We start from the raw sequence: 22,699 nt of genomic DNA on the forward strand, positions 1-22,699 counted from the left end.
CCACAGCTTGTGTTGCACGTTAGCACTGTTCAGTGTTTATTATGCTGAGTATGGAAATAGTCAGAATACCTGGAAGCATGTGATGGGAAACAAAAAGATTGCATTGCAATGTTACACAATGTAAATAATGATGCAGCAATTAAATGCAGGAAAATGAGGAACTATTCTTAGATGTTCAAATTAACAAAAATGAGGGGTGGCACGGTGGGGGAGTGTGACGGCCTCCAGGTTCTGGGGTCGAGGGTTTGATCCCCGAGGGGGGGTCGTCAATGTTTGGAGTTTGGATGTTCTTCCTGAGCTTGTGTGGTTTTCTTTGGGTACTCTGGTTTCATCCCAGATGCCAAAAATTTGCAGGGTAAGCTGGTTGACCTCTAAATTGCCCCAAGGTAAGCGTAATAGGTTGTAATAGGCCTAGTGATCGTAATTAGCTGAGATAGGCTCCAGCACCCCCATGACCTTTGTGGGGATAAGTGGATGGGAAAATGAATGAAAGAAACATTTATGAAGTCTTGAATAAAGGTAGAACTACTGGAATTAGATCATCTAGACATTTTTATACATAAAATGTATAATCTAAGAAATTAGTATAATCATAAAAGCATAAAATGTATAATTTAAGAAATAAAAAGATATATTTTTATGTTTTGTCCTATTTTAATCACAGGTATGTTTTTTTTAGGTGGAGTGGATAAAATAGATTGGATAGACTGATAGTCAGATCAATGAATAGACAGATAAGGATAGATGATATATTATAGATACATAAAAAGATAAAGATCGAACGATGGATATATAGACAGAGATCGATCTTTAGATAGATGATTAGAGATAGTTTTCAAGTCAAGTCGAACATTCTGTGAGCTTTTGGTTGGATCATTTTAATAAAATATGGCAAGAAACACTGCTGTATGGTAGTTAATGAAAACAAAGGTGGCGGGGGTGCGGTCTACTCCGTTCCGCTCCCCTCCGTTCAACCCATCTCCGTCCGTCGTCGCGAGCGGAAGCGGAAACTCGGCCATCTCCTCCTCGCACGTACGATCGGGGCTACACTAACGGGGTCAGCCCACACGCTCCTAATTCGAAGCCTTTTCTCGCGCTTTCTCGTCACTTCTGGAGCTCACGTTTGGCTTTTGAATGCGACCGCGTCCCACACGGTCGTGCTCCCGAAGCCGGACATGCCTCCGCGGAAATCGGGCCGTTTCGCAGCCCAGCTGGCCAACTAGCATCTGCTAGCTCGTTGGCTAATCTCTCCTAGCAGCAAGTGATACCTTTGACCACCCGCTGGTAGGTAACACAACACTCAGTTCATCGCCTACTCTGGTTAAATGTTAACAATTGAACGACATTAGAACAAGAGTCGTAGCTTGTTTCTTAGATGGCGGATCTATTTGTTATGCATTGTTTATGCTTTTAGCCAGACTCCAATTCAATGCTCTGGGGGCAAAATCAACTCAGTGTTTGCATATTTCAGGTAGCGCAGTAGGACGAGTTAGCGATCGCTGATAACATAAGTTCATTATGGACTGATCATTTGTATTAATATCATAATAATGATAATAATGTTTTGAACTAACTAGCCGACATGCTAAGTTGGTAGGTGTGTCAGGAAGGCTACCTTGAAGAGTGGGCGCGACCTCCTTCAGAATTGTTATTAATTACTTCATTACATCTGTACTAAAGAGGACCATCTAAGGTTTGTATTCCATAAATTCAGTTTAGCTATGTTGTGTTGAAAGATACGGATCATTGGTAAATTCCTCTCTGGCATGTCAGTTTTACTGTGCTTGTGTCAAGGTACTCAAACCCAAGCTTTCCTCTACATTTTATTTGCAACGATCAAGTATTTCATTCATAGAAGACACTGTTTTCCAAAATCAATTAAAATTACTTTAATTGAAATTGTCCAAATTCCCTGAATGAAGCATTTAACAGCAAATGTTATCCATTTTCCCCTTTCCCATTGAAAGGTATTTTGTGTGCAGTCAAAATAAGACATTTGCAAACGTCAGCTTTTACACGAGGGTAAAAAAAATGTCACTTTTCTTCTTCATTTTTTGCACTGTCAATTAAAAATACTTAAGTTCCCCCTTATGAAATTATATTTTTACCCACTTCTTGTTTTAATAAGACAATGTTTTTATTTACATATATCTACTGTATTTATTGATAAGTATGAAGTATTTTGAAGTATTTTGAAGTATTTTGAAGTATTTTGAAGTATTTTGAAGTATTTTGAAGTATTTTGAAGTATTTTGAAGTATTTTGAAGTATTTTGAAGTATTTTGAAGTATTTTGAAGTATTTTGAAGTATTTTGAAGTATTTTGAAGTATTTTGAAGTATTTTGAAGTATTTGAAGTATTTGAAGTATTTGAAGTATTTGAAGTATTTGAAGTATTTGAATATTTGAAGTATTTGAAGTATTTTGAAGTATTTTGAAGTATTATGAAGTATTTTGAAGCATTCATTATGTGCGCACACTTTATTTTTCATGGGTCGTTTAGTGGCAGTAATGTGAAGACGCTCACCATATTTTTTATCAAATGACAGATATAGTATTTTATATCGTATTAATAATATAATATCTAGCTCTGATTAAATGATAGATGGAAAAAAATGACTTATTAAATCATTATTTATCAGAAATAGTAATAAACAACTACAGATGCAGGCATAAAATGACTTTTTATTCATCTGTTACAACTTCACCTTAAAAGTAAATACTAAAAAAGCAGTTTTTTTTATCATTGTTAACCACAAAACCGTAAATATGACACAGACTGATGAAACTGTCCAATTTCAGTAGTAGTAAAATCAATCAGTGTATCCCCAAAGTCTCTTTCAAATAATTTTATTAAATTATGGCACATTCTATAACTTTAGAAAGAAAAAAATGGGAGCATTATAAACTCCAGTAACTTTATCAATAGGCTTGTGTGAACTTTGAAACTTAGCAGTGACTAACTGATACAATGGTTCATTCCTGGTTGGTTACGCAACCCTGTGACCTGTATGTCGTTGTACATGTTTTAGCATTCCTTCAAATCGATGTTTTGTCCTTTTTAAATCCACTCCAGCACTTTTTTTGGTGCACGTGGTAAGTACTTATTTTAGGACATGGGTAAAGTTTGGAAGTAGTTTTTAGTAAACATACACGTTTGTATCTTTGTTTTAAAGGTCAAGTTGTGCACTTGGCCGACACTGTCTTATATTAGTGTAATAATATCCGAGCTGCGAGAAGGTTGACCTGTGGGTAGGAAATACTTGCATGCTTGGCGATTTAGTAGTTAAAATGTGTGGTTAAGTATTTGGTTTTGGAAAAATATACATATGTATGTATATGAAATCAAATTACCTTGAAAACTAAACAATTAACAGAATACTATTTTCAATACTACAGGAATAAGCAAAATACTTTATTTTTTTTAATCAACTCTTTCAGTGCCATGTGTGATGATGCCATCCTATCATGTGATCTCATTATTTTATTTATTTATTGAAATAAGTTTGGCGTGAGTAGATGTCCAATCCTTTTGAACTTGAAGGGGTGGCAGCGAATGCTAGCCTTCTCGTTAGTATGAGCTAATGCACTCACAAGGAAAATGACTACCCACCAGGTTTATAAATCACTGGTGGAAAGCCTGAAAATTATTTACAGAAATTTGGGTCAAGTGAAATATTTCCATTAAAAGGACGTTTTTTTTAACATAAAAATATTATTTGTAATGTAGATCTATGACATCACATCAACAAAATAGTAAAACTTATATTTTATGTTCTAAGAAAATCTCATTAAAATGTGAGGATAAAACTTGTATTTACTTACCATAGTGTAACTTAGCAAAGTGTCAAAACTGTCATTTAGGAAATCAAATCCTACATCAGATCTGCCAATCCAAGCAAATAAAATCTATTCTCTCTGCCCATGAGCTATTTGTTCTTTTCCAATCATGTGATATTTTTTTTTCCCCTCTCACTGAATATCTGCTTTGTCCCCATTTTATCACGGGCACGTTGGAATCTGCTGCTCAGCCAATGTTTGTGCGTGGGTGACTTAGCAGTCAACAACCGAACGACGCTGTCATTTATTTGTATTGTTCGTCTCATCTCGCCCCGCAGTCTACATCTTCCGGCGTATGTCATTTTGTGAGCCGATGTTGCCACGGGAAGAGAAAAGAGGGCGTTCGCTGTGAATGTGTGGCGCACCGGAGCGCAAGGCCACCCCACACACCCAGAGGAAAGACCCCGATTCAGCACTATTCTTGTGTAACAGGTGTGCATGACACTGATAACCAATTTTATTGGATATTTATGATGGAATAATGCAAAAGAATGTGGTTAGAAATACAGTATTCTCGCATATACGCTGTATTTAAAGAAAAAATCAAGGGTACGGCTTATATGCGCATAAATTAGACTTGACATGCTCAAAACTGCAAAGTGACAAAGACGAAACGTCATTACGCAAGACAATATGGCCACTACAGTCATTTATTTCAAAATAGAGAAATTATATGCAGATAAAATGTTAAACAACATTTGTTTTGATGTCTATGAATATAATGCAAGGGAAAAAATAATCGTGACTTGCATAAAACGTGAAAAACTCACTTCGGGGCAGTTGTGAAATTCAATTATTTTTAAGGCAATTTTAAGGGTGCGGATTATATGCAAAGGCGGCTAATATGCGAGAAAATATGGTAGGTTTTATTGGTTTAAGGACTTTAAAGTAGGGAAGAAATATCAGATATTTTTTGTAATTGTCATTTTTACAATAATATTGTCTATCTGAAGAAAAAGAGCTTAATTTTAAAGCAACCGTTTGTCAATGCAGCTCACAAGTTAGCGTTTTTTAATCCCCTTTACAACCATTCTTCAGATTCCAATTCAGTTTGAAGGCCAGACGGTTGCCATGTCGACCTCATCGCTACGGCGACAAGTGAAGAACATCGTCCACAACTATTCAGAGGCTGAAATCAAGGTTGTTTCCCATGCCTCTATTTCTACTTTTTCTTTTCTTTTAAACACCCACATCCCCTTTTCTGTGTACAATTTTCAACACCCCATTTCACTTCTCCCCACCGCACCAATGACACAATGCCTGTTACTAATCTAACATTTGTTAGAAACAATCTTTTCCCCCTTTCCTCTCACTATATGCTGCATGATCTAACATCATCCCATTGAGGAGTCTTTACTTTGACTCCTACAACTTGTTTTTTTATGATCAGACTCGATGAATGTCATTCATTTCGTTAAATAATTTCTCTTTTTTTAGGTGAGGGAAGCGACATCCAATGACCCATGGGGACCCAGCAGTTCTCTGATGTCAGAGATCGCTGATCTGACTTACAATGTTGTGGCCTTCTCTGAAATTATGAGTATGGTTTGGAAGCGCCTCAATGACCATGGCAAGAACTGGAGACACGTCTACAAGGTGCTTTTCTGTCCTGCTCGCATATTGTTTACAAATAAATATAGAACTCCAGGGCACAAATATTATTTTTACCTTGTGTTGATACTAAAAAAATACAATATTTTATTTTCTGAGCTGTAAAAGCAGAAAAAAACGTTACTAAAATGTTGAGTGCAGACTTTCTGTTTTAGGATCAAATTAAAATGAAGAGTATCAATGTATATTAAATTTCCTGATTTTTTTCCCCCTTTCAAATCGATAATTGCTATTTTATAAATCCATATTTTCTTTGTTTTTAGTTAAAAATCATTTTATAAAAATCTAAAAATATATATGAAAAAGCTAAAATAAACATTGTTTTAGATCTTTAAAAACTAAATATTCAGGGCCTTTAATCCAGTTCATTTAATCCAATAAAAAAAACAAAATATTATATCTAAAATGGTCCGGCCCAACCCGAGTCTGACACCTTTTATTTATAATGAATATTCCTTGATTTGTATCATTAAAACATACTCATTCAATGTTTTTTTCTGTAACCTATTGTATCCACGTCTTCCAGGCCATGACTTTAATGGAGTATCTAATCAAGACGGGTTCCGAACGAGTAGCCCAACAATGTCGAGAAAACATTTACGCAGTCCAAACCCTGAAGGATTTCCAGTACATCGACCGAGACGGCAAAGACCAGGTCTGCAAACCTATTCCCTATTTATTATTCTTATCTCAAGGCAAAAACTCAAGACAAAACTTTAACACGACTTTCCCAGGGGGTGAACGTACGCGAGAAGGCCAAACAGCTGGTGACCCTGTTAAAAGACGAAGAACGTCTACGAGAGGAGCGGATCCACGCCCTCAAAACCAAAGAGAAGATGGCCCAGACCTCCAGCGGTATGACATTAGTTTCCATCCAGGTGGGGGGTGTCACCACCCCACCCACAAACACGCTGGTCTCTTCACATTAGCTTCTTCGGCACCCTCAGCACCCAACTTGGGGGGCAGCCTGTCCCTGGGCTCCCACTCGGGCGGCGCCGACCCGGAACAAGCATGGCCGCAGAGCTCTGGAGAAGAAGACCTCCAGCTCCAGTTGGCCCTGGCCATGAGCAAAGAAGAAGCCGAGCAGGTAACGCCAACCCTCCATGCGGAGATGAGAAATACGACTTGTAGAATTTTGATTTGTAGTTTCACTCTTGTCTGCAACATGGAGTGGCATTAAGCCACATATATACCTAGCTTTGCCCTCACCTTGTGACCCCTGACCTCCCTCAGACTAGCAAGGACCCTCTGGAGGACGCAGAGATCCGCTATGCAATCACACTCAGCAAAGAGATGCTCCAAGAGGTTAGGGGGGCAGTCGGCGACGCCAGCCATCTTGTCTTTCTATCGGCTGGAACTTTTAATATCGGCCAATCAAGGCGATTAGTGTGTAGCTGAGATTTCTCCCCTTTGTCCTATTGGGATTGTAGTAATGCTGATAGAGAGGGCTTTCAGAACTATGGTTGGGTTTCTCTGGTTTGCATTGGTTTGGTCCATTTTCCCCTGACTTTGGAAGACAAAAAAAGGAACCACTTTAAGGTTGGTCCTTTGTAAATGATTGATTTGGTATTTGATTAATCATTTTCCTAAACTGTATAAATAATGTTATACACTTGTGTATATAGGAGGAATCAAGTAACCTTTTTTTTTTAAATTGAAAAAATATTTTTTGTTTTTTACTATTTAAAAAAAAAACTAATGATAAAACTAAATTACTTGCGTTTTTAATTTAAAAATTAATCTATTTTATTACAATTATAATAAAAAAAAATTATTCCTATGTTCCTATTTTGCTTCCAAAATTTTATTACAAAAAATATACATTTAGAAATATTTCCAAAAATCATCACTCTTTTCAATATTTCTGTGTATATGTATTAAACCACGGTTAGTTTAAAACTGTTCATTTGATCTATGACTAAAGTTCACCACGCAAACATCTAACCAAACATAGGGGAAACTGGACTAGACTTTGATTCTCAAAAGCCAAGCACATAAATATATAATCTTAACTTCAGCATCGAATCTTATTTTTTTTTCAATCTAATCTTGTCGATTTTGCATGCTGAATATCTATTAGAAAAATCCAGTTTTTAACCACAAATGGCCTATGAACCCATGATTCCTCTTCCTCATGACAAACTTTGGGCTCCATATGAAATCTCCTACTGACACCTCACTTTAGTTTCTATATTTCTTCCTCAAGCGATGATTAAGCTAAAATACAATCCCGCAATCCTCATATGTTGTCTGCCGATCCTTTGTTTGGTTAGTTCCATGCTCTGCTTCCTCCAACAACAAAAAAAGACCCTGGTTGATAATTACCTAGCAAAGTGCTGTTCATGCTGGACAAATAGATGGATCAGCAGCATGTGCTTGGAAAATTCATAAAGGAAACTGTAAGATGTTAACACAAGCTTGGTATTAACTATCCCTTCGTAATAATGGTGTGGTTCATTTTATTTCACCCCAGGGGTCTTTCATAAAAGATTTTCACGGTTAATAACGTGGCAATGACTTTGCTTATGACACCGTCTGTGTATGTGTGTGTGTGTGTGATTGACAGGAGGAACGACTGCGCAGAGGCGACGACTTGCGACTGCAAATGGCCATAGAAGAGAGCAAAAGAGAAAAGACCAAGCCAGAAGAGGTCGGTGTCACGTTTTTTTCACGAGTGGTTCTTCATGTATACAAAAGTCGGAGTTTGAGAAATGTACAAAGCTGCCTCTGTCTACGTTTGCAAATCAGATGGTCAACCATAGCACGTGAATGCAAAATTCAAGTTTGTCACCGCGAATCAGACAAAAGACATTTTCCATTAGTTCAGACATGGGAAAACTATGGCCCGCGGGCCACATTCGGTCCGCTAGGCCTTTTAATCCGGGCCGCCAACGTCCAAATCATGTTATTTTTTTCTTTTTCCAAGATGGCGCCGCCACGCGGAAGCCAATGGCAGTAGCTCTGTCCACTCTTATTTGTTTTTCATGCTTTACAGCCCCTCTATCTTTTTTTAAATTACATTTTAATATTTCTTAATATATTCCTTTTTACTTTACTTTGTACTTTTTACTTTAATGATGAGTGATGAGTATGTTAATACTTTAGTCCTTTTTTTCTGTTTATGTTTCATATGTACTGTTAACGGATGCACTTTTTTATATGTATCGTATCTTGTGCTGACCCGGCCCATCTGTCAAATTTTTAAAGTCAAATGCAGCTTCGACAAAACAACTCAAGCTAAAATGGACGTGAGATACTATAATCTAGTTGTACTGGAGTTTTATTTGTTGAATTGGTGGGTAGGATTAACATTTTTTGCTCATAACTAATATATTTTTCTGTGCCTAACAGGGGGGTGCACTAATGGAGCTGAGTGCCGTGGACCCCTGGGGGGCCTCTGCCGCCGGCGCCGCGGCCGCCCCTATCCCCACCGTCGGCTCGGCCGGCCCATCCCCTCCGCCAACTCTTCCCATCGCCACTACGGGTCCTTGGGCGGCGCCTCCCGCTGACCCATGGGGGGTGGCCTCGCCCACCTCCCCTACCAGCGCCGACCCCTGGGGCGGAGGGCCGCCGCCAAGCATTGCCCCTCCTCCGGATCCCTGGGGCGAAACATCCAACAAAGTTAACAACGTGGACCCTTGGGGAAGCTCAGGTGAGCACGAGTAAACATTGGCCGTCCGTCATGACTACGCATGTTGCCATTTCTCGCCATCGACTCCCATTCTTTCAACTTACTGTTGTGGAAAGCATGCTTGTTCAATGCATTCTCCTGCCGTTTTCGCTCAGGATTGTTTCTCAAACAGTGCTATCACAACTCCCCGTAAATATGACAATTGACAAAATTCCAGACCACCAGTGAGAGCCCCTGTTTAAGAAACTAATTTCCTGCTGGTTTGTACTTGGGCCAGGAGTGACCGGACGTTTGGTCGCCGGTCTTTTGGTCGCCGGTCAAATGGTGACAGAGTTCACTGTTGAAATCATCTCTCAAAATTATATTTATGAGAGAGAGTTTAATATTGAAGAGAGAAAGTTTAATATCTAAGTACTGTTTAATATCTTAAGTACTGTTGAAACCAGCTCTCAAAATTATATTCATAAGACAGAGTTTAATATCTAAATATCCACTGTACTGCAACCGTACTGTTAGGTTCATCAATAATTGTACTTTAACATAATTATAAAACTATACAGGGAGCTTTATAATCATTGATGAACCTAACAAGTACTTTGTTCGATGTTAAACAGTACTTAGATATTAACTCTCTCTCATGAATATAATTATTGAGAGCTGATTTCAACAGTAAACTCTTTGTTGCTATTTGACCGTCGACCAAAAGACCGGCGACCAAACGTCCGACCACCCCTAATGTGTATCTAAGGTTTTGTGTTAACCGTCCCCTCACCCCTCGCATCTCCTCCTCCCTTCCTCCACTCCCCTCCCCCCTGTAGCTGTGACACCCACTAGTGTCGACCCTTGGGGCCCCACCATACCACCCAGCACTTCCTCCTCAGGGGGGCCCGTAGACCCCTGGGCGAAGGACGTGCTCGTCCCCGCCTCCGACCCAATCACCTCCGACATCTGGAACGACTCGGCCAATCACACTAACGGCACAGGTACACCCGCAACGTTCACAAACTTCCGAACGTTGACACACTTGTCTTTGTTTGTCCAACATCTCATTCCCTTCAAGTAGATGATGGCTAGTTTAGTCTAAGGAACGGAATCTCACTTTGCACTCTGTTCCTCCCGGCAGGAGACCCCGAGCGACGAGGGTCCTCGGCGACGGGATGCAACAGCACCGGTTCCCCCGTTCCCTTTGACCTCTCCTCCCTGGGCTCCTCCTTGCCGGTTCGCAAGACCCCCGAGTCTTTCCTCGGGCCCAATGCGGCGCTGGTGGACCTGGACTCGCTGGTGTCGTCTAAACCTAAACCCAAACAGCCACCGCCTCCTTCTATTAACGCCTCGTCGGCACATAACCCCTTCCTCCAGAACACAGGTGAGATTAAAAAAACAGCAACAAAAACACACTTTTTGACAATCACAAATCAAGAACAGTCATACTTTAACAAACGAGTGCTCGACTTGTGAATTTTTGCAGCTTGTGCCCAATTTTAGAGCGTTTCAGTCAGGTCCAATAATTGTGAAACTACCACAAATTTTCCATCTTTTTTGGCTTTAAATGTTACACCAAGAATTTGAAGTGAAAGAATTTGCATTCACTAAAAACTTGCAGTTTTGAAAATTGAGGCTATTTACAGGTATCTCCAAATCAGGTGAAGAGTATAAGAATAACATTTTTTGTATGTGCCCCTTCCACTTTTGCAGGAACCAAAAGTAATGGGACAATTGGCTGCTCATCTGTTCCATGGCCAGGTGTGTTGTTATTTTGCTTCATAAACCTCTATTGACGTAACACAGCTCTCTTTAAGACCTTGCTAAGGATTTACTTGTCATTAAATATCCATTGTGGAAACTAAACCAATTCCCCTGACCCGAACCCCATTGGAAAAAAAGTAAAGTCAACGCATTCTCACATTGCTCCCCCTTTTCTCCATCTCAGGCTCGTCTCCAGCACCCGGCATGGCCGTGACCCCGGGCAGCGCCATCTCCAGCCGCGGGGTCTCTCCCATCCCAGCCTCGTCCAACCCTTTCGGCGTGGCTCCCGCCATGATCTCCATTTCACCTCAGCCCTCGTCCCTGGGCCTGAGTGCTCTTCGCACCAGCCCCGTACCTCCCAACCCCCTGTTGGGCATGGCGCCCGGCGGGATGAGCTTGGTGGGTGCCGGCCCCCCTACCATGGGACTGAGCCCCATGCCGGTGGCAAGCTACGGGGGGCTCTCCCCGATGGCCCAGCCCACTTCGGTTATGCTCGGTCCTGGAGCCATCGCTCCCCCTCAGCTGATTTTGGGCGGGCCTGGTAGAGTGGGCGGAGTCATGGGCGGCGGCGGCGGCCCCGTTGGGGGTGCCGGAACGACGGCGGGAGCCAGCACGAATCCCTTTCTTCTTTGAGGACGCCACCCATCCGTTTTAAAACCTCTCGGTCTCAACCTGCTGCTTCCGTTTAATTTCACCCTCACAAAAGCAAGTCCCTGTTTCAGTTTGTCCAAAAGCATTTTCACAGAGAACTAATTTCAACACGTTCATTTCAAGAGGGGTTCTTTTAGAGGGGAAAGGGGGGGAGATATCTATTTATTTAGTCGTCTTCACGTTCCGCGTGACGCTCACTTTTAACATTTTACAGCCGCCGAAGACTAACAACGAGCCCAAGTGAGAAACTTTGACTCGCCGATGAAGACTAACACTGAAAGTGTGCATGGAGAATGATTTTATTTTTATTTTTTTTAACAACAAGCTGCACATGGACTGAAGAGAAAACAAATTCAACATTTCAGGTACAATGTGGTCAAATCATTTCAATTAATTTAAGATTAATTTATTGTATTTTTATCCACTTTAAGGAGTAATTAAGGAAAATTTAATGTGATCATGCCATATATAGAAATGAATCAAATGCTTTTATTTTCTTGATTTTTTTTTTTAATTGCCGTGGAAGCTAGATGGAGATCCCCTCAGCAATATTTTGCTCTGGTGTGAGAAAAGTAACGCCACGTTGACGAAAAGCTTGTCTGAAATATTTCCAATGCCTTTCTGTGTACGTATTTCGAGATGTCGTCCTTTTCTTGTGTTCTTTCTGTCTTGTTTCAGTGACTCACGGGAAGACATTTTCATCCTTTTGTTTTCCAAAAGACTAACCTGCATCGCTATTCTGCAATCTTGGAATTTGAAGGTATATTCCTAAAATTCGGAATTATTTTTGGATCATTCACACTCTTTCGATCCCGTTTGTACGTCAATTTTTTTTTGCCCCACGTCGCTCTTGTGAATAGGCAATGATGAAATGAATGAGTGAAAATTGAAAAAAAGGAGAGACTTGACAACATGCACCAATACTGTTCTTTTAATTTTCACATTTTATATCGAAAAGAAGGAACAAAAATCTTATAGTGGGTCATCGTATGATGTTGCCTGTGAATATTCACCTTTGACATGAAAAGAGAAATTTATGAGATTTTATCGAGGAGGTGGGGGGGGGGGCAAATAGGATGCGGGGTTATGGCTGGTTTCATGCTTGTGCTGTACTTTAATGTCTTTATCCTATTTGCAATTTTTACTGCTGCAGAGTACAATAATGTGACAAAAATAAATGTATATTTTATTTTCCTTGATCCAATTGCATTAGGAATTCAATGCAAGAACACACTGTCGAATATATGTTGGCAAGAAGCAATTTGGCAAAGCAAAATAGATAAAAATGTTTTTTAAAAAAACAAACAAGCGGAGAAGAAAAATGAGAAATTGAACAGTTAATCTCTCGGGTTCTTTAGCCGAGTAGAGAATCCCAGTCAAAATCATCTTGGATCTCTTCACTGTTGCTGTGGAGACTTTTAAAAGGAGGACGTGGTCGGGGTGCTGTGGCCTGAGGCTGTGTGCTGGCTGAAAGACAAAAATCAAATTAGTACCCAGAAAAAAACCCATGCAAACTCCAGGGGGGAGGGTTCGAAGCTGGATTTGAAATCTTGTTCCCAGAACCGTCAGGGCAACGTTTCGAACCTCATGTGCACAGTAACCGGACGTTTGGTCACCAGTCAAATGTACTTAGATATTAAACAGTACTTAGATATTAAACCGTACTTAGATATTTATCAATACTTGGATATTAAACAGTACTTAGATATTAAACAGTACTTAGATATTAAACAGTACTTAGATATTAAAAAGTACTTAGATATTAAACGGTACTTAGATATTAAACAGTACTTAGATATTAAACAGTACTTAGATATTAAACAGTACTTAGATATTAAACAGTACTTAGATATTAAAAAGTACTTAGATATTAAAAAGTACTTTGAAAATTAAACAGTACTTGGATATTAAACAGTACTTGAATATTAAACAGTACTTGGATATTAAACAGTACTTGGATATTAAACAGTACTTGGATATTAAACAGTACTTGGATATTAAACAGTACTTGGATATTTAACAGTACTTGGATATTAAACAGTACTTAGATATTAAACAGTACTTAGATATTGCACAGTGCTTAGATATTAAACAATACTTAGTTATTAAACAGTACTTAGATATTAATCAGTACTTAGAAACTCTCATGAATACAATTTTGAGAGTTCAACAGTAAACTCTCTGTCACCATTTGACCGGCGACCTAAAGACCAGCGACTAAACGTCCGAGCACCCATGCGCACCAATAATGTGATTTTGCAAATCAATCTCTGAAGTGATTGACTTTTGAACTAAAGACGTGTGGCTATGAAGCTGGTCTTACCGGTTGTGTTTGCAGGCTGAGTTTGCGCGGGTCTATGACTGTTGTGGCCCTGCACGTGAAGGGCCCTGCGGGGTAATGGCACGGTCCCATTGGCGGGTCCGTAGTGGAGGGACGGATGGGGCACCAGATGCTGTGCGTTGACGTAGAAAGACGTTGGCGCCGGTGTCGGGTGATGCCCGCCCGGGACCAGTGGGGATTGGCCGCCCGAGGTCAACAAGCCTTTCTGGGCGAAGAAGCGGTTGAGGGAATCGCAAAGCGAGGTGAAGAGCGCCGGGTCCAAGGCCCAGTCGCACAGCTCCGCTTGACGCATGCTTTCCAGCAGCTCTGACCACACAAGAAAATTTGTCGTTAGCTGGGATAGGCTCCAGCACCCTCTGTGACACTTGTGAGGATAAGCAGTTCCGAAAATGAATGAAATCTATTGTACAAGCAAGTTAGAGCTTTAATCCTTTGACACCTGAGTTCACGTTTAACATAAAAACATGTTCAAAATTGTCAAATTTTGTCTTTTAATAATAGCAAGCATATGCAGGACTGTAATTCAAACTCAATATTTTGTTCTTATTAAAATCCAGATCTCAAACTAGGTTAGATTATTCTTGCTAAAATGCTAAAATAGCAAAAACTTGCCACTTTTAAAACATGTGAAATGTATGTATTGCCAATATTTTCCTGCAGTACACTTTGTTTTAAAAAGTTATTTGTGTGGATTGGTTATTTTTAGAGTCTCACCTGGATGACCAGTGAGGTCAATGTTGGCCCAATCCAGATTACTGGCAATGCGGAAGCTCTCCTTCAGAGAATCTGTGTTCGTAAACCAGTCTGTCGGCACGGCTAGAACAAAAAAATAAAATTTAGTTTAAAAATATTGACCTCAACTAGAGAACTGAGTATCAATCAATCAAAAATTAAGTGACATTGACATTTTATGACTTTTTTTAATGAAAAAAAATGAGTTTGACACCCATTTTTTGCCAATTTTTAAATGTTCATCCCACTTTCGAAACTTTCGGAGACTCACTTTGTTGCGTTTGCCGAGCTGCGTCGCTTGGGGTTGCGAGGGGTGCCGTGTGGTGAGGCGACATGGGTAGAAGAACCGGGGTGTGAAGTGGCGTGATTGATAGGTCATTGCTTGGCATGGCCGCAACAGCCGAATCAGCTGTTTTTAAAAAAAATAAAGAAAATACATGAAATAATTGCATTCCTGCGGGAAGAAAATGGATTAGATGTCGACTAGTACGTTCAGACCGGCTGTGGTTTTTCGTAGAGCGTGAAAGGGCGACCCGTGGTATCACTCGTTGATTTTTTTGCATAGCAACCAAGAAACTAGGAAAAATTGTAGTAATACTAGATTAATGTTATAGGACTACGAGATTAAATTTGCAATGACGAGACAGAAGTCATAATACAAGCAGATAAATCATTGTATTTTACGGCTATCAAGTCGTGCATTGTAGTATTAAAAGATTAAAATCGTAAGATTACAAGATTAACCCTATAGGGCCAAACGTAGCAGATTTTAATTCATGAAATGTCCTATTTTTTCCTGATTAAAATTTATTAATGAAAATTTATGGCAGATTATATACTTAACATTTTTTGCTATTTGTTTTTTTCTGAGACACCATTAAAGGCTCAGTCATTTTTTTTCATTTTTCTGCTTATTTTTACGTTACGTAAACCAGAAATTGTTATGATTTTACAGGTTAAGACTTCAAATGACGTATAAATTAGATTAGATATCTTTATTCATCCGTATTTGGGAAATTTCATTTCATTCATAAAGACAAACCTATTATTAGTGAAAATTAATATAAGTTTTTTTTTTTTTATTATGTTATCATTATAAGGCTTATTTAGGCAGATTTTTGGCGATGTTAAAATCGGATTAACGCAAAAGTAGATTTGGCGATAGTGCAAGTAACGCTCGAAAAACACATCGCCGATCTGAACGCAACACATCTCCGAGGTGTTAGTACGCTACTTTGTGAGCCTCCCCTCTCCCGCATCGTCTTGCAGAGAGACTTGAAGGATGCGTACAAGTCGGGTAAATTCATCTCGTCGAAGGTGAATCGCAGCGGGGGGTCCGACATCGGGGGTCCCTGCCCCGTTGAGGTTGAGGATGGGGTGCTTGCAGTTACAGGATAAACCAGACTGGGAAGTGGGGGGACCATGGGAGTGGGCTCGGGCCTTGGGGGGATGTTCACGGGGGTCGGGGGAGCTGGTGTGTAGGGTTTCTGCAACAAAAGTACAAATTATGTGAGCAAAATTTAAGAATTGTCGGTTACTATTAGTATTGCTCTATTGGTGGAGTTTTCAGCTTTTCTAAGGGTGAAAGTTTCAGAAGTGGGGGTTTGTTTAAGTCCTAGACACTCACTTTGCGTCCACAGGGCGCCACATCTTATTTTGCAATCAAATGTCTGCACTCTGTGTTGTGGCGAATGTATTTTATAAGGGCATTTGTTATCCAATCAGATTTCAGCGTGGGTGTGTTGCCATGTAAATATATTTTGGCGCAGTAGTGCTGATTTAATGTAAATTATATTTCTAATTAGTTAGTAACGTCCATCACAGAATACTGTTGAGTAATTAGTGATTGAGTGATTGTGTTTTATGCTTCTTTAATCTTTAATGTCATGTTATTGAGGAAATATATGGTTTAAATGGCAGTATTTTTTTTATAATTTACCTTGTATGGGGGAGGTGAGGGTGACGTATGTTGTTCAATAGGTACACTGCTTTCTTTGTGGAACACGGAATGAGGCGAGGGATTTTTTGCAGGTACGTGCTGGAAAGAAATGTAAATTGAATGATCTTACAGAATGTTATTTTAGACTTAATTTGAAAATTAACCCACATTTAGCCTTTTTCGTTCTTCCTCCGCCGGGTGAGGCCGTTTGGATGCCTTGACTTGATTCAACTCAGCAGGACCGTCCATAGTCCAATAGGAGCCCTGGAAAAGCCCAAGTATGACATTTTGTCGACTCCAAGTCATACTTTAAAATGAATAATCAAGTAGTCACCTTTCCAGGGTTGTTGTGAGGACGGGGAACTTTCCTGAAGCACTTATTGAGCGATAAATTGTGGCGAATGGAATTCTAGTGTGAAGAAAATCAGGTCACAAAGAACTTCAGTCATGTGTTTTTGTGATATTTGGGTCAAATCTAAGATAGCACTTTTAAATAGCACTAACTTATTGTGAGTATACGACTATATATTTATTACTAATAATATTGAAATACCTTCCATCCCCGTCCTGTTCGGTTATAGTAAGGAAACATGTCGCTGATCCACGTGTAGATGTCATTCAAGCTCAATTTCCTCTCCGGCGCGGCGCCGATCGCCATGGCGATGAGGGTAGCGTAGCTATGTGGGGGTTTACCTTTTGGGTTGTCCTGCGGGGGGCCCCCTTTCTCCCCCACTCGTTCTCTCCTCCTCTCCCCTCCTCGTTCTCTACCCGAGCGCAGGCTGCTGATTCCCAGTTGAGGGAGCCAGTCCATGCTGGTGAGACTGGAATCCAGGTTGGAGGACATCTTGACAGTCTGAGGAAGGGGGAATGGACATTAGGTTAGTCCAGGGGCGACCCATCATTCATACTCTATGTTCAGAATGGAATAGTTTCATTTTTTTTAAGTCTGGGCCATCAAAACAGCAGCTTCAATGGCAGCCAATGAGTTCATAAGAATCTTAAAATGGATGCACGGACGTTTGGTCGCCGGTCTTTTGGTCATTGGTCTTTTGGTCTCCGGTCTTTTGGTCTCCGATCTTTTGTGTCGCCAGTCAAATGGTGACAGAGAGTTTACTGTTAAAGCCAGCTCTCAAAATTATATTCATGAGAAAGAATATAATATCTAAGAGAGAGTTTAATATCTAAGTACTGTTTAATATCGAAGTACATTTGACCGGGGACCAAAAGACTGGCGACCAAACGTCCGGTCACGTTAAAATGCCCCTAAATCAAAAGTAACCGACAAACAAACAAGAAGCAACCTGGGAAATCCCTCAAAATCAATAGGAAGTGATCCAAATTTTACCAAAAGTGACCTATCATTACTTTAAAATGGAAGTGAAATAAAAAAGTGACCCAAAGTCAACTCAATGCCTGCCATTGATGTTGCCAGACGTCCAATCCATTTTGACTGGGAGGGGCGAATGAACCAACGAACCTCCCGGCACACACAAGATCTATCTGGCATGAATGTAGCCCACCAACCCAAAAAACTTTGACACCCAATATTTAGTGTAAACCTACATTAACTTGACAGAAAAACTGAATCCCCCTTCACATAATCCAGCAGGATATGACAGATTTTCTTTTCTGTGGCTACTTGAAGGCCCAGCCCTTGAAAAGTGTTTGGTATTAGATTATTGCCAGCATTTTTAACACAGTAAACCCCACTTTCTACCCAGGCTCACCTTCAGATGCGCCCCCTCAGCATTGCAATCCCCTCCACGGCCCCAGTCGGGAAAAAGTTTGCTGGAAGTTTGTACACAACGAGACCTATCGGGACAGCTTCCTTTTTTCTTCCCCTCCCTTTTTTCTGCCCGTCAGATGCTCCTCCTTCGTGGCTGACATCATACTTTTCGTTTCTGGTGGAACACCTCCCTCCTTACAGCCAATTGGAATGTGTATGAAAAGTTGGGTTTGGAAAACTACACTGGCTGACATCTTTGAATGGCAATATTTCAATTTGAACTACAATTGGGCTGCCAATTCATGCAGATTCAATCAAAATGTGCCAAAAATTAAGGGTTCTACCCAAAAATGTTTATTCTGACAAAAAAAGGCCATTTTTTCCAATGGAATTTCCCTAAAATCAATAAAATCTAAAATAATTGACATTGTAATGACCCTAAAAACCTGAAAAAAATGGAACTGGGCAATATTTTTTAATCTCAAATATATAATTGTTCCTTTTTTTTAAACAATGCTTTGGAACCAATGTATTACTTATTTATTGATTATTCATTGTTATTATTTACATATTATTACTTAGTTTGTTGTTATTTGTGCACTTTGTGGTGAAGCTTTAAATCTCATTATACATGTTCAATAACAATAAAACCATTCAATTCAACTTTACAGCCAATTCCGAAAAACATTTGATCAAAAATTAACTAAAAAATAAAAATAAAGCATTAACCCCAAACTCACATTTTTGAACAAAAAAGGCTCCTTTATTTCCAATTGAAGTGACTTTGATTTCCACCATAACCAAAAAAAAAGTTACCCAAAATAACTCATTTTCAGAAAATCATGAAAAAACAATCAACAGGGCGCTTCCCAAAATAAAAAGAAGAGGTCCAAATTCAACATAAATCAATCCAAGACAAAGAGCGTGCTCCATATGAAAGATATTGATTAAATGCTCAACCATATTTCCATTTTACTGCCATCTTCAAGCACTCAGACAACCGCATATATTCAATTAATAATTCATAATCCTTTTATTGAAGCACTTAGCTGTCCTGGACTGCTTTGGAATTCCAGATAGTTGGAAATTATGATGGGATGTTCTTTTATGATTCCTACAGGGCGCTGAAGTAGGCGAGGAGACCCGTGTCGGGGGACGGATGCATCAGAAGTTGCTGAATCTGGTGGGTAATGCAATTCTTATTAATTGTGCAGTATGAATAATACAAATCTGCAGTAGACACACACATCAAATATTTACTGTAAATGGTGGCTACTCTGTGGTCAGTTTGAATATGATTGGTTAAGTTTGGGAAAAAAAAGAGATAGACAGGTATGCAAACCTTTACATACACCTGACTTCTGAAATTTTAAATGTTTTTTTTAATTAATTGGGGCGATCATATGATTTTTTTTATATTGGGTGAGCAGATTTATTCGCTGTATTATTTTAGTCATGCAATATACATTGTCTTATTTGACTTTGACTTATTTTGTCATTGCAAAAGGGGAAAGAATGATTTATTTTTGTAAAATTACAATGTGGTAGCTCAAATATAATTGGCTGGACAAAAGACATTTGGTCATAGTACTTTTTGCTCCTACTTCATACTTTTCCTGGGTAATGGATCGGGACTTGGTATCAGTAGATTCTCAAAATCAGGTAAATCACATGCAAAAATATGTGAATTTTAAAAATTATTATTATTTTTTCTTTACTTTAACTGACCATCTTGTGCTGAATTCTATAAATTGGATCAGATAATTGCAAGTAGGATGCTTCATACAAACCTCTTTAAAGTTGGGATGCTTGGCACCTTGGACCAACTGCAGCAGAACAGCTTCGGTGGTGGTAAGAAATGCGCCGCTCTGCTTTAAGCGGGACAACGCGAACAAGCGATCCGTCTGACTGCCAAAACAGAAAAAAACATGTTTTACCCCAATGCCGCATAAGCGAGATCATTTCACCCGCTGCTACCTTCGTGACGAAACAGCGTCAGACACGATGTGGACCTCGATTCCCTTTTCCAGTAGGTCAAAGGTCGTACACTGCCATCAAAGTCCAAGTGAATAAGTGAGTTATGTCTAGTTAAGAAATTGCAAATTACCGCAATGCAAGCGTGTGCTTCAATGCCACACAAGATGGCCTGTTTGGGGTTTCCCAGAGCTTGCATTTCCTTCTCCACTTCTTCTATCATCATGGTAAAGGATGTTTTGGGGTGAGCCGTTAGTCCTTCTGCGCCCAACTCGGGCACCGTGGGGCCCAAACCTTTGGGGTACTGCTCGGTTAGGATGGCGGGGATCCCCAAAACCCGACTGGCCTATTGAAACCAAGGTAAAATAATATTAGAGAGGTTTTTTTTGTTGGCTACAGGGGTGCTGGTGGAAAACCTGGAGCAATCTGGCCGCATTGCTGACGATGTTGGTGAATTGGAAGATGTTTGGTCGGAATTTTTCTTGCATGTCGCAAAGGAAGAGCACCGCATCTTTAGTGGAAAGTCTACCAATGACTGCCACTGTCAATATAGCAAAATACAGGCAGGTACATGTTTTTAAATTGATGCTAGATCAGGCATGTACTGTTTTTTTCTTTTCAGATTCATGCATGTAATATAACACAGTTTCCTGTTAGTATAGTGATATTACAAGAGTAATAAAAAGCCCAAGGTGACTTACTCTTATCGATTGCTTGTCAAAGACACTTTTATGTTCCAGTTAAACTGTCCTCATGTGACACCACCACCTAAGTTCAAGGAGAAATAACAACAATTTTTCATGCGTGTAAGAAAGAAAAACTTCCATTCTAGTAATTAGGTTAATGTAAAGGCGTCATCGCGTCTCATTATTTAAAGAAATAAACAATAACAAACCTTAGCTTGCGTGCAGCTCGAAGGCACAAGTGTGGAGTGGAGAGTGATGCGTGTACTGTAAGCCACGCCCCAGGTTCAATAGCCAATAGAATCCGGTAGAAAATGATTGACGTTATTGTGAGCCAATAGTAGTCGGAAGCGGAAAGTGAATTGCCTCGACGAGAACCGGAGGTGTTTACCAAGAGAAGCCAGCCTGTCGTGTCGTTCAAGATGTCTGACAATGCGGAGTCACCAACAGACGCGCAAAAAGAGGAGTTACAGTCGCCGGCAGAAGACTCGACAACAAGTGAAGTAAAGAAAAAAAGTAAGAAAGTTCATCTATGATCGACTGTATTAAATCGACTGTCAATGCGGTGTTACATTCCTTCTTCCGTATATGTGACGTAGTGACTAATGAAAACCAATAGAGTTGTTGTATTTTGGTGTTTTGACCAATGAAAATCCAGGTTGCTAATATGTCCTCTGTTTGCGGATGAAGCTAAAGCTAAATTGGATGTTTATCATTTTTACTTTTATTTTGAATCGTCTTTTAAAATATAAGTCTACTTCTTTGATTATTAATCAATATAAATATCAATTCAACTCCACGTAAAAGTTAAAGAAATATCATGTCTCAAATCCCATTGACAACAATGATCTGTTTATAGTTTTTATTACATTGTGAGCTGTAGAAATTGTCAAATTTATAGAAAATCCTGTCAAATATAATACTGAATTATGAACACATAAATACTAACAACCTCACGCTTTATTTTTGAATAGAAAGAAAACTAATCAGCTTCTTTTCTTCCTGCAACATGTAGTCGCTGTCCTTTTAAAGGCAGTTGGGGACACCCCCATCATGAAAACCAAGAAATGGGCCATGGAAAGGAGCAAGACGGTCCAGTCGCTTTCTCAATTTATCTCTCGATTCCTTAAAATGGACGCCAATGAACAACTGGTAGGGGAACAAACACCATGTTAGCCTTCACTTTCCATGTTGACACAGTATGATGCGTTCATGTCTCATTGTAGCACTGGTGTTTCTTTACAGTTCATCTATGTTAACCAGTCTTTTGCTCCATCACCGGACCAAGAAGTGGGGATCCTTTTTGACGTGAGTTCATAAAAAATCATTTAACTTATCAGTCAAGAACAACAACAAAAAATGCTGCCAGCGTTTGACTTTAATGTGGCAGTAGCATTATTTAACCAGCAGAGGGCGCGATTTACACCAACCTAATTGTGACTGCCAACAATCTTTAGCTTCTAATTAAAGTGCTGGAGGGTTTAGAAAATCTAGAATTACCTAGATGAACTTTGAAGTGAGCCTCTCAATGCTAACAAAAAATGTTTTTTTTCTCTTTCAGTGTTTTGGCAGTGACAACAAACTGGTTCTACATTACTGTAAATCTCAAGCTTGGGGTTGATGTTCTCTTTTAAAAGGGGGCATGTTAATATTAGGGTAAAACAGTTCTAATTTGTCTGGGAAACTTTAGTTAAAATCTCATTTTATGGATATGCCAAGGGACTGTTTCAAATTATGTAAAAAGAACCAATGTCTTAAACATCACGAAAACACAGTTTTTAAGTGTCATGTACATATTGTAAATAAATTTTGCTCACAAATACATA

The 22,699-nt window shown here is 39.6% G+C and overlaps 4 protein-coding genes across 10 annotated transcripts; 2 read left to right on the top strand and 2 right to left on the bottom strand.

Annotated features, from left to right (window-relative positions):
- Positions 1 to 972: 972 nt before the first annotated feature.
- On the top strand, positions 973 to 12,677 carry epn1a (epsin 1a). Of its 6 annotated transcripts, none has more exons than XM_077720998.1 (14): positions 976 to 1,284; positions 4,118 to 4,271; positions 4,878 to 4,979; positions 5,277 to 5,435; positions 5,977 to 6,105; positions 6,185 to 6,305; positions 6,380 to 6,537; positions 6,684 to 6,755; positions 8,017 to 8,100; positions 8,802 to 9,102; positions 9,900 to 10,064; positions 10,205 to 10,447; positions 10,777 to 10,824; positions 11,012 to 12,677. In XM_077720998.1, exons 3-14 carry the CDS (start codon positions 4,911 to 4,913, stop codon positions 11,458 to 11,460), a joined length of 1,998 nt encoding a protein of 665 aa, XP_077577124.1. In that variant the 5' UTR covers positions 976 to 1,284; positions 4,118 to 4,271; positions 4,878 to 4,910; the 3' UTR covers positions 11,461 to 12,677. The 6 variants fall into 6 exon arrangements, with proteins under 6 accessions (XP_077577129.1, XP_077577124.1, XP_077577126.1 ...); XM_077721000.1 differs by having other exon boundaries at positions 977 to 1,284; positions 6,398 to 6,537; XM_077720999.1 differs by lacking the exon at positions 976 to 1,284 and adding an exon at positions 2,994 to 3,095.
- Positions 12,394 to 18,367, bottom strand: foxj2 (forkhead box J2). 2 transcript variants are annotated; one of them, XM_077721005.1, is made up of 11 exons: positions 18,218 to 18,367; positions 18,054 to 18,143; positions 17,044 to 17,343; positions 16,825 to 16,899; positions 16,659 to 16,754; positions 16,491 to 16,589; positions 15,786 to 16,038; positions 14,823 to 14,960; positions 14,534 to 14,635; positions 13,802 to 14,125; positions 12,394 to 12,945 (listed from the first exon to the last, which is right to left on the bottom strand). In XM_077721005.1, the coding sequence occupies exons 3-11, from the start codon at positions 17,332 to 17,334 to the stop codon at positions 12,833 to 12,835; spliced, it is 1,491 nt and encodes a 496-aa protein (XP_077577131.1). In that variant the 5' UTR covers positions 17,335 to 17,343; positions 18,054 to 18,143; positions 18,218 to 18,367; the 3' UTR covers positions 12,394 to 12,832. The 2 variants fall into 2 exon arrangements, with proteins under 2 accessions (XP_077577131.1, XP_077577130.1); XM_077721004.1 differs by lacking the exon at positions 18,054 to 18,143.
- Positions 18,368 to 19,225: 858 nt separating this feature from the next.
- isoc2 (isochorismatase domain containing 2) lies at positions 19,226 to 21,193 on the bottom strand. Its single transcript, XM_077721848.1, has 7 exons — positions 21,086 to 21,193; positions 20,892 to 20,958; positions 20,607 to 20,731; positions 20,324 to 20,536; positions 20,194 to 20,264; positions 20,007 to 20,124; positions 19,226 to 19,396 (listed from the first exon to the last, which is right to left on the bottom strand). Coding segments are annotated over exons 2-7 (594 nt in total). The 5' UTR covers positions 20,893 to 20,958; positions 21,086 to 21,193; the 3' UTR covers positions 19,226 to 19,330.
- Positions 21,194 to 21,220: 27 nt separating this feature from the next.
- atg12 (ATG12 autophagy related 12 homolog (S. cerevisiae)) lies at positions 21,221 to 22,695 on the top strand. The gene is made up of 4 exons (XM_077721849.1): positions 21,221 to 21,389; positions 21,889 to 22,025; positions 22,119 to 22,181; positions 22,435 to 22,695. The coding sequence occupies exons 1-4, from the start codon at positions 21,296 to 21,298 to the stop codon at positions 22,492 to 22,494; spliced, it is 354 nt and encodes a 117-aa protein (XP_077577975.1). The 5' UTR covers positions 21,221 to 21,295; the 3' UTR covers positions 22,495 to 22,695.
- Positions 22,696 to 22,699: the final 4 nt, after the last annotated feature.

The sequence above is a fragment of the Stigmatopora nigra genome, chromosome 7 (assembly GCF_051989575.1).
Source record: "Stigmatopora nigra isolate UIUO_SnigA chromosome 7, RoL_Snig_1.1, whole genome shotgun sequence".
Classification (NCBI taxonomy): domain Eukaryota; kingdom Metazoa; phylum Chordata; class Actinopteri; order Syngnathiformes; family Syngnathidae; genus Stigmatopora; species Stigmatopora nigra.

Coding starts and splice junctions, on each gene's coding strand:
- epn1a (XM_077720998.1), top strand. CDS start 4,911: ATGTCGACCTCATCGCTACGGCGACAAGTGAAGAACATCGTCCACAAC. Junction 5,436..5,976: donor ACTGGAGACACGTCTACAAG/GTGCTTTTCTGT, acceptor CACGTCTTCCAG/GCCATGACTTTAATGGAGTA. Junction 6,306..6,379: donor GATGGCCCAGACCTCCAGCG/GTATGACATTAG, acceptor TCTTCACATTAG/CTTCTTCGGCACCCTCAGCA.
- foxj2 (XM_077721004.1), bottom strand. CDS start 17,334: ATGTCCTCCAACCTGGATTCCAGTCTCACCAGCATGGACTGGCTCCCT. Junction 16,039..16,490: donor CCTCACCTCCCCCATACAAG/GTAAATTATAAA, acceptor CTTTTGTTGCAG/AAACCCTACACACCAGCTCC. Junction 12,946..13,801: donor TCAGCCTGCAAACACAACCG/GTAAGACCAGCT, acceptor TTTGTCTTTCAG/CCAGCACACAGCCTCAGGCC.
- isoc2 (XM_077721848.1), bottom strand. Junction 20,125..20,193: donor GACGCTGTTTCGTCACGAAG/GTAGCAGCGGGT, acceptor CTGTTTTGGCAG/TCAGACGGATCGCTTGTTCG. Junction 19,397..20,006: donor AGCATCCCAACTTTAAAGAG/GTTTGTATGAAG, acceptor ATTACCCACCAG/ATTCAGCAACTTCTGATGCA.
- atg12 (XM_077721849.1), top strand. CDS start 21,296: ATGTCTGACAATGCGGAGTCACCAACAGACGCGCAAAAAGAGGAGTTA. Junction 22,026..22,118: donor TGGACGCCAATGAACAACTG/GTAGGGGAACAA, acceptor GTTTCTTTACAG/TTCATCTATGTTAACCAGTC. Junction 22,182..22,434: donor AAGTGGGGATCCTTTTTGAC/GTGAGTTCATAA, acceptor TTTCTCTTTCAG/TGTTTTGGCAGTGACAACAA.